This window comes from Lissotriton helveticus, chromosome 7 (genome assembly GCF_964261635.1).
Source record: "Lissotriton helveticus chromosome 7, aLisHel1.1, whole genome shotgun sequence".
NCBI lineage: Eukaryota > Metazoa > Chordata > Amphibia > Caudata > Salamandridae > Lissotriton > Lissotriton helveticus.
In genome coordinates this window covers 317,895,019-317,905,747 of record NC_136068.1, presented here as the reverse complement: position 1 = coordinate 317,905,747, position 10,729 = coordinate 317,895,019, and the positions used below count along the sequence as shown (strand labels likewise).

General features: G+C 47.2%; 1 protein-coding gene across 1 annotated transcript; it reads right to left on the bottom strand.

The window, feature by feature from the left end:
* Positions 1–8,187: 8,187 nt before the first annotated feature.
* Positions 8,188–10,488, bottom strand: LOC144766753 (zinc finger protein 862-like). Its single transcript, XM_078650502.1, has one exon. It carries the CDS (start codon positions 10,486–10,488, stop codon positions 8,419–8,421), a length of 2,070 nt encoding a protein of 689 aa, XP_078506628.1. The 3' UTR covers positions 8,188–8,418.
* Between the last annotated feature and the right edge of the window lie 241 nt (positions 10,489–10,729).

The window sequence follows — 10,729 nt, the reverse complement described above, 5'->3', positions numbered from 1 at the left end:
CCCATCTCGAGGGGCTGCAGACTCCCCACCGGTTACCCAGGCGTTTATGGCCGCCTTTATGACTGACCTTAAGGCTGAGATAGGCTCCCTGAGATCTGAGGTGCACTCTTGCGCTACCGAGCTTAAGAGGGAGGTCACGGAGTTGGGAGACCGAGTTGATGGCCTGGAGAGGACCATGGACACGCGCACGGAAGACCAGGAACATCTGTGGCAGCGCCTGACAGCCCTTGAGGAACAGAACATTGCGCTCCAGATCAAGCAGGAAGATTTGGAAAACAGAGGTCGGCGCAACAACCTCCGTATCCGTGGTGTGCCACTCGGAGAAGAAGGGAAGGACGTGATGGACTACGTAGCGCAGCTTCTCCATGAGGTCCGAGGAGATGAGGACGTCTCACCCCCCACTCTGGATCGGGCGCATCGAGTGGCGGCCCCTGTGGGGAGGTCGGGCCTCTTACCAGACATCCTCACCAGGGTGCACTTTTTTGTAGAGAAAGAGGAGATTTGGAAGTGCGCGCGAGACAAGCCTGACCTCCAATACAAGGGCCACAAGATTCAAATCTTTCAGGATTTAGCGCCTAATACGTTGAAGCGTAGACGTGCCTTCCGCCCGGTGACGGAGAAGCTGCGGAGCATGAACATTCCCTACCAGTGGGGCCACCCCTTCGCACTTATTTTCCAGTGGGAGGGTAGGCACAGAGCTTTGAGATCCTACAATGAGGCGGCGCGGCTTCTCCGCATTTCATCTTCTCCCCCGGAGAGCCCTTCTCGACCTTCAAGAGGACACTGACTGGACCTGACTGGACCACGGTGCCGAGGCGGCGGCGGCGCACTCCGCTTGCTGCGGAGCCCACACACAGCCAGGCTAAACAGGACGTTATTGCCCACATTCGAGCTCTTGAAGAGACCGTGGCTGCTTCCGAGGGGCATTCTCCCACGCCGCGCCCTCCAATGCCTTGACGATGGAGCTCAACATGCTGCATTCCTCCTGATGTACTGTTCTCATGTCTCCTTCTGCTGACCTGAGGTCGGGTGGCGGGGGGGGGTCTAACATGCCCCTGGTTCCCGCACACTGGGCCTGGGGCGGTGGGGGCTCCATACCTCCTGGTGTGTTCTGTTAGCCATGCCCCCTTTGAACTGCCCCCTGGGGAGTGACATCCCGAAGAGCGTTCGAACCTGCGGGTGTAGGATGCTCTATCCTGGGAACAGAGAACTCTGGCCCTGTTCGCCGTGTTTATCTGGTTCGTACATCCAGCCTCTTCGGCTGTCTGGTTCTTGTTTTCTGTTCCTCGCTCCGTTTCTTTTCCTTTCTTTCTTCCTTCTTGTTTCTCTTTTCTTCTATGCGGGACCTGGGAGGGTGCGGAGGGTGGCGGGTGGAGAGAGGAGAGGGAGGGTCCTTGTCTGGGGCGTGTGGATGGTGTGTAGATTGGTGAGGATGGCTTTGAGAGCGACTTCTGATGGTACCTGCCATGGCTAGTAGTGTGAATGGCCCCCTAAAGATCCTGTCCCTTAATGTTAAGGGCCTTAACTCGCCTAATAAGCGCAGGCAGATCTGGCACCACCTTCTGCGGCATAACCCAGACATCGTTTTCATGCAGGAGACCCACCTTCTACAGGCTGACGCTGGGCGCATGGCCCATCCTAGATACCCTCTCCAGTACTGGGCGGCGGCGGATACGAAAACTGCAGGGGTAGCGATTTTGTGCAAGGCTGGCATCAGGCGGGGGGAGGGCAGGCCCTTCCGAGGTGGTGATGGCCGTTTTCTCAAGGTGACTGTCGTGGCGGGACTTCGCCGTCTGACATTGTGTAATGTGTATGCCCCAAATCAGGCGCAGGATCGTTTCCTCCGGGACCTCTTACGAGATCCGATACCTCAGGGTAGCCCATCGCTAATTCTTGGGGGCGATTTTAATATGGTATGGTGTCCTAAGATCGACCGGAGCGAGGGCTCCTTTAATGGGGCTGGGGCGATGTCCATGGCGCTTCGCAAACAGATTGGCGATCTAGGACTGTTCCACGCTTGGCGGTATTTTTCCCCGGACAAACGAGAGTACTCCTTTTATTCGAGCGCCCACCACTCTTATTCTCGCATCGATTGTATGTTCCTATCCCATGACCTTCTCAGGGATGTAGTGGAAGTGGAGATGTCTGATATATCAATCTCGGACCATGCACATGTGGAACTGATCTTTCGGGATTCACGGGACTGCCCCCCTCGAGAGCGGAAATGGTATCTACTGCCACACATCCTTCGAGATGCGGCGAATGTTGAAGACATTCGTACCGCCATTACCTCCTACTTTGAGACCAACGACCTGCCCGAGACGCCTTTTCCGGTGGTCTGGGATGCCTTTAAGGCCACAATACGGGGTCATACTACATCCCTTGTGATCACAAGGGCACGAGAAGGGAGGGCTGTGGAGGATTGCTTGGTAAGGTACCTGAAGGTGGCGGAGGCACAAGATCAAGATGGCTCTACCTTAAAGACGAGACGCCACCTGGCGAATCTTCAGGGCCAATTACGACTGCTGCGTACGAATAGGGTGGAGGGCTCCCTTTTGGCTTTCAAACAATTACATTTCAATGGAGGGGAGAAGGTTGGGAAGCTCTTAGCAAGGAGACTGAGGGTCAAGGCAGCCAAGTCCCATATAGCGAATGTGGTGCTTCCTAATGGGTCTAAGGCGACGGCAACTAGGGATAAACTGCAGGCGTTCCGGGATTATTATGCTTCGCTTTACACTGCGGACCCACCACCTCCTGCCTTGGCGGAAGAGGTCCTGGAGCAGTACGGTGGGACGATGTTGAACCCCCACATGGCTGGGCTTCTGGAGGAATCGATAACGCAAGAAGAGATAGTCTCTGCTCTTAGCGAGCTCAATATGGGGAAGACGCCGGGTCCCGATGGACTGCCGCTGTCTTTCTATCGCCTGTACCAGACTCAGCTGGGTCCCCACCTTCTTCGGCTCTTCAATTCTTTCACTGATGGACAGGGCCCCTCTCCGGATATGGGAATGGCGGAAATAGCCTTAATTCCGAAGCCTCGGAAAGATCCCACCCTTTGCTCGTCGTACCGCCCGATAGCGCTCCTGAATACCGACTTTAAAATTTACACCAAGGTGCTGGCTAAGCAGCTGGACCCCCATATGCCTGACCTGGTCGACCCGGACCAGGTGGGCTTTATCCGTGGCCGCCAAGGGGCTGACAACGTGCGAAAGATTGCACATTTGGTGGGGAAGGTACTCCACTGGCAGATCCCGGCCTGCCTCCTATCGTTGGACGCTGAGAAAGCGTTTGACCGGGTTGACTGGTCATTCCTCCGGGCGGTCCTTTGCAAGGTGGGACTTGGTCCGAAGATGGTCGCCAGAATCATGGCACCTTACACTGCGCCGAGGGCTAGGATCCGTGTGAATGGACAGTTAATGGACCCGATCAGCATCGGGAGAGGGACTAGGCAGGGCTGCCCTCTCTCGCCCTTACTGTTTGCCCTAGCGATAGAGCCTCTGGCAGATATGATTCGTCGCCATCGGGCCATCCACGGCATCCCGATGGGTGGGCAAGTCCATAAAGTGGCGCTCTACGCAGACTATCTCATCCTCACTCTCACGGAGCCCCGACAGTCTTTGCCAGCGCTCCACGCCGCCCTCTGCACCTTTGAACGCGCCTCTGGTTTGAAAATCAACCACAGTTAGTCCTGGGTACTTAACCTTACCATCCCTCCGTCTGATGTTCCCCCGCTAGAGCAGTTATGCCTATACCAGTGGACTGATCACCATATTCGATACCTGGGCTTACACCTGACCCCCTCACTGGATGACTGGTCGTCCCTTAATTGGAAAGATTGTCGCAGATCGGTACTTGACGATCTGCGGAGATGGAAGTCACTTATCCCTTCATGGTTGGAAAGACTCAACGCAATCAAAATATCTATTCTGCCCAAACTCCTTTACCTGTTTCAGTGTCTTTCTACGCCTATCCCCTTACAAAATATTCGAGCCTTGCAGAAAGACTGCACTAACTTCATATGGGGGGTGTAAGAGGCCCCGCTTTTCACAAGCACTCCTTATGGCTCCGAGAGATCATGGAGGGCTGGCGTGCCCTAATTTGGTGGATTATTATTGGGCTGCTCACCTGCGATTTGTGGTTGAGTAGGGCACCAGGGAGAGTGAGAAAGGGTGGCTCCACATGGACAGAGCTGTAACCGGCGTGGATTCATAAAGCAGGGCGGTCTCCGAGCGCATATCTGGCGGTGCCCACAAAGACAGTGTTGGAAATATGGGACAGGATGGCAGTACGTAAAGGTCTCACATCTTTCCCCTCCCCGCATACCCCTATTGAGGGCAATCCGTGGTTTCCACCGGCTTATCGTACTAGAGCCTTTCATAGTTGGCCACAGGGTGACTGCAGAGTCCTTACGGATCTCTTCGATGGGGGCACCTTTAAATCTTTTGCCCACTGTAGGGAGGAATTTCGGCTTCCGCCTGAGGCCGAGCTGCAATATCTCCAACTACGCCACTGGGCCTTGACGGACGCGGTATACCCTGGGGCTACTCGAGACTTTACTCCATTCGAGCGCCTGGCCCGTTCTTGTGCCGACACGAAGGGCTTGATCTCCAAGATATACCAGATACTGCAACACCCTCAGTCACTGCCTTCGCAGGCACATCAGTCACGATGGCATGCTACGCTGGGGGCTGATATCGCACCGACGCAGTGGCTTCGTTTATGGAGGGATATCCCTAAAGTGTATCGCAGCGTATCGCAACAAGAAAACGCGTATAAAGTAATGACGCAGTGGTACTACACGCCTCAGCGCTTACATAAAATGTTTCCATCTTCCTCTCTCAGTTGCTGGAGGTGCCAACATGTGCCTGGGGATTTCCTACACATTTGGTGGACCTGCCCCAAGATTGCTACCTTCTGGAAAGAGGTCTTGAGCCACATAAAAGGGGTCCTGGGGTTTCCTTTGCCTGATGCCGCCAGTACATTGTTGCTGGGAATCAAACCTGCGAATCTGCTCGCTCTGACCCGAAGTGATTGGACCATGTCGTTACAAATGCTAGGTGCTGCCAGACAACTTATTGCCCTGTACTGGAAGAAGGCGGAGGCGCCTCCTATCGCTGCATGGTTTGGGAGACTCTGGCATGTCATCACTATGGAGTTGCTCTCCGCGAGACTGCAGTCTCGCAAAACACGCTTTAAGGAGGTGTGGCAGCCCTTCGTGACCTATCTGTGCAAAACCGAACATGCGAGAAACATGCCTCCTAGGTTGCGGGCGCTGCGTTTAGTAGATGATGCTGTGCTCCCCTTTATTCCACGCAGACTCATGGTATGATGGCTCTGGAGCGAGCGATGTGCCTAGTGACGTTTACCCTTGCTGTTGCTCCTCTCTGGGTCCTTTCTCTCCCCCCTTTCCGACTCTCTCTTCTCTGACCTTTTCTCTATCTTCTCTTTCCACTATCCTTGTTGTTCTGTTGCCTTCCTCTAGGCTCCTGGTTGTACGTTGGACCGCTATGGTCCGGTAGTTTTCTTGGTTCTGACCTCTGGTCTGAGCCCGGCCCTAAGGGCCCGGTACCATGCGTGGTGATCATTAGGCATGATGACAGTTAGCGCTATTCTTTGACGCGGCCGGCCCGATTGGGTTGTAGGCAGAACGCTGTGTATAAGATTGATGAGACCACAGGCCATGCAGGCACAGTATGTTATTGCATTTTTTCCTGACGCGGCCGGCCCCTTGGGGGTTGTAGGCTTATCGCTGTGTACATGTCACCTTTTCTTTATGCGTACTCCATCAAACAGACGTTGAAACAAAAAAACTTTAAACCTTAAAAGTGATCCTACCTTTTCCGATGAACACCAGCACCTCACCACAACTGGTATCCTGAACAATATACTAAAAATAACATAAAAAGACTACAAAATAGATGGAAGTGGTAAAAACAAAAAAACAAAAAAAAGGCAATCACCCCATAAAATGAAGGGGAAAACATGTAAAAATGTTGAACAAATGTATTACAAAATGTTAAAAAATATTAAACATGTAAACATGTTATAATTCTTAAGAAAAGTATAAATTAAATATTAGTATAAAATATATACAATTATTGTATATATACTAAACAAATTGATGTAAAAAAATGATGTTAAAAATTTGGAGATAAAATCATTTAAAATTTAAAATTGTCCAACTTGCACTTTAATTCAATTCAAGTGACTTTTTATGTAATAAGAAATGTGACATACATTTATTTTTATTTATCTATATATAATGTTTATTTTTTATTTACAATATATATGTGTGAATATGAAAAAATAACATCCTAATTTTCAACATAAAAAAATAAACATCTTTTAATATTACTATTTAAAAAAAATCCCATTTTAATGTCAAATTTGTTTATAAAAACATAGGGGTCCATTATGATTGGGGGCAGATCGCCACCGCACGTATGGTGGTGGCGATCCGCCTGCAAAAAAACTCCGCCGGCTCTGAATACACCTCCCACCACATTACAATGGCGGGGGGAGCCCGACGGATGGAAAGACCGTCCATCCTAATGACCCCCCTTAATGTATACAATGTAAGACAATGTAATTGATATATATTTTGTATTTAATTATTTATTTTATTATTAACAATAAAATAAATGACTTTTTATTTATTATAATTTGTATATATCTTTTATTTAACTGAATGAATGAATGAATGAATGGAGAATTTTTAAAACACAGACTTAGCCCAAGGGCACTATTATTTATATAACTTAAAATTGTAACAAAAAGTTTTTATACATTTTACAATATTAATTTGTATATCATTAACATAATTAACATTACATTTGAACTAAAATCTCCCTACCCTTGTCATCCAAAAATCCCAAAACCCAATTGCCCTGTGCTAAAGAGAATTATATGTCCATTCGTTTATACATTATTACAACTAAAAATAAATATTTCAACACTTGCAATATTAAGCAGTTATCTTACTAAAAGCACAAATTAAAAAAAATTAACAAACATATAGAATAAAACAAACTACAATAAATTACATACTGAATAATGCTTAAAAATTATATTACATACAATGTTTTCAAAAATTATGTTTTTTACAATATTAAAACCAACACTTAAAAGTATATTTGTATCTTCTATATTCCTGTAGATATATTTGTGTAATCCCAATATTCTTGATGCAACATTTTTGCATTACAATATTTTTTTCCGATGTCTGTCCAAATATTAAACCCTTCATCCTTAAAAATTATTTCAAACAAATGATCCGAACTGTAGCTCTTTAAAGGATCAGTTATGGGAATTTACTACTGTTCAGAGGTAATACTGTGGCATGGTTCACAAATGTGTACCACTGCACTGAGTGACCAACTGCATGTGAAACTGGTGTCTTGACTTTTTGTTTGGCTCTCCAAACATGCTAATCTAGTATGATCTCAAAGGCCTAGGTCTGTCCGTTGTAAAGTGAAGATCAGAACCAAAGTCCTGTTGTTAGAAATGGGATCCCTGGCTGGCCAGGGCTTTCGCCAAAGTCAGTCAGAGACCACCACTCTTAAGTCAGGGCAAGGGAGTTACACGCCAAGATAACCCCTGCTCACCCTCTAGGTAACGTGGCGCGAGCAGCAAGGCTAAACTTGGAGGCGATGTGAGTTAAGTATTTGCGCACGCACCCCAGCAACAACTCCCAAGGTCCACCACAAAGGAAACTCCACACAAGGTTATATAAAAATAGCCTTTGTATTACACCAAAACACATCAGATAAAAACACACACTTTACAATGTGCCAACAGGCACGGGCAGAATTTACAGGGGATATGTACAAGACAGGGCCACCTGGACCACTGTCAGGAATCAGCATTTTTAGAAGTAACACTTTTAGAAATAGCACTTAGAACATAGAACATAGAATGTAAATTACTGTAGCACACAACCAGTAACTACAGGTAACCAGGACCTCACTAGCACCACCTGCACTAGGAGAAAAACAACCACCTAAGTATCACAATCAATGTTCCCTCAATTTTTTTTCCTCTGTGTGCGGCAGTGGAGGGTCTCTGTGCGCTGCAACCATGGCTATGTGCGCCAGGAACCAAACCGCGCGTGTCTGCGGCGCCAAATGGCACTCCAAAATTTTTCTTTAAAAAGCGAAAAGATAGTGCATTTTCACACATACAGCGCCACAATAAGGGTCTTAAGGGCAGTTTGCAATATTGGATAAGCACGCCATGACATGAACTGGTTACACTGGCAAGTACACTTCAAGTTTAGAAAAGCACAAGACTTCAATGGTGGTACCATCATTAGATTTTAATAAATATTCTTAACTGGAGCACAGTTCATTGGGTGGGGAAATGCTGCGAGCCTATACAATATCACATATACACAAGAAGGTAGAGGGCTGTTCAGACACGTCAAGTGGCGTCACTAGATGGGTGACAGGGTTGCTTCTCACGGCGATCCTTGCCATTTTTCCAGTGCTGATAAACTCGGTCTAGGTCAACTTTCCCGTTCAGGAGGTAGGCCTTTGTCCTCATCAGCATGTCCAAATGCTTCTGCTCTAGTCTATTCCTCAATTTGCTCTTGATAGTATTCATGAGGCTGAATCCTCGTTCACAGTCTGCACTAGATGCTTGAAATGTTGCGCAGACATCAACAAGCTGAGACACGACACTATACTGAGCAGCATTGCGTACAGTGAAAGTCACCATGTCTTGAAAGGTGGTAAATAACCCACCCTTAACATGTTCTGCCACCACATATTTATAGTCTCTGTACTGTCGAACAACATCTTCTGGTGTTTCACAATCACCCAGGGCCAAGACATTTTTATACTTTTCAACAAGTCTTTCAATATTCTCAGTCCCAAAATCAAAATGCGATTGTGTGGCTATTGCCTGGATCTCAAAACTTGCCCATTCTTTTAGCTCACCTTCAGGGAACCTTTTTTGCATGTGCTCACAAAGAAGGGAAACAAAAGACAAAATAGGCCCACTGTCAAACTCTTGTCTATCCTTGTACAAAACCATCAGCTCTCTTACATTGCTGCTCCAAAAGACAGTGTCCCCCAAATACTGTTGCTTAATTTGGCCAATCTTCGCTCTTGCATACTGTACGGCTTCAACAGTAGTTAAAGAACTTTTTTGGAATAGTTTGCACAAAGATGCAAATTCACCCAGAATGTCATTAAGTACTGCAAGGGAAATATGGTAGTTGGAGTCCGATAGCTTTTTATAACAATATTTAGCAATTGGATCATTCTCCTCAACTTTCTCATGCTCAAAGTACTTAAGAACAGTTTCGTAATTACGAATTAGTGCACCAACAGCAAAATGCCTTGAAAGCCACCGGACTTCATTCAGTGGTCGAAAAGAGACAACTTCACATTCAGTGACCGATGCAATTTCATCCAGCTTGGACTTCCTTGCAGGAGATCTGGAGAACACAGTGTAGACAGTCCTCAACAATGTCTCCATCTCTTTAATCATTGGAACCCTCTTCCAGGCATCATCAACTCCCAAATCTTCTCGATGGGCGACACAATGCTGCTCAACTAGATGAGGAATGGATTGTTTAAGGCGAGTAGCAACACCATTATTCTTCCCCAGCATCACAGATGCACCATCAGATGTGAACATGACCATTTTCATGAGGTCCAGTTCATTGGCAGTGTAGAATTCTTTCACGGCAGTAGTGATAGCCTCAGCATTACAGCTAGTCAGCTTCACTATGCCCCCAAACTGCGTTTTATGCTCAGTTGATGTTACAGGTCGGAACTTGAAATACAGGATGAGCATTTTTGAAACAGAAATATCTGTGCTCTCATCAATTATCAAGGTGTGATACAAAGCTTGCCGAAGTTCTCTCATAGCTTCACAGTGTATCACGCTATTGATGGCCTCAAGGAACTCAAAGGCATAGTTCTTGCTCCTCCAGCTGTCTGGTATCTTCACATACAAAGCTAAGTGGTCATGGATGTCTTGTACAGATAACATTGAAGTGTTCATCTTGACTGCCAGCAACACGTTGTTGATGAGAATCTTTATCTCCTCAGGCATAGATCTTTGGCGTTCAACTACTTCCATTCTATTTGCTTTGTCTGTGGCAGTTTCTGTCAGCATTGCCCGTACTCCAAAACCAAACCTCGCAGCAGCACTTCTGTTTCTCAATATCACCATGGCAGACTCGTGTACTTTGCTAAGTAGATGGCGTTTCATGTAGTCCAGTTTCCAGCCATCACTCCATTTCTTCCCTGTGGAAAAGTCCCCAACAATCTTGGCTTCGGCACATGCTTTGCAAATCAAGCCCACATCCGGACTGTATTGAAATAGTTCCCCGAGTTGCATGCGGACCTTGCTTCGTGACTTCTGTGTCTCAGCCTCCACAATTTCCTTCATCCACTCTTCCTTGAATACAAGGCAACATTTCTTCCTTTGTGGTGAAGCACTGCACTCTCCCGGAGTTACAGCTTTGCGCTTGAACATTTCCGTACCCGCTGGTTTGAGCCTGCTGTCCCACAAAGCCTGCAAAATAAGGAAACATGGCTTACGTTGACGCCTAGCTCATGAATGCAAACTGTTATACTACAATGTTCAAGATGCACCACAGTTTAACTCAACCCAACAATTACCTCTTCTGCCTGCACTCACGTGCGCCTCTTTAAATGTATGGGGTTCTTGCTGTGAAACCTGCAACAGAAGAAAACATCGGTAAGTATATATGGTA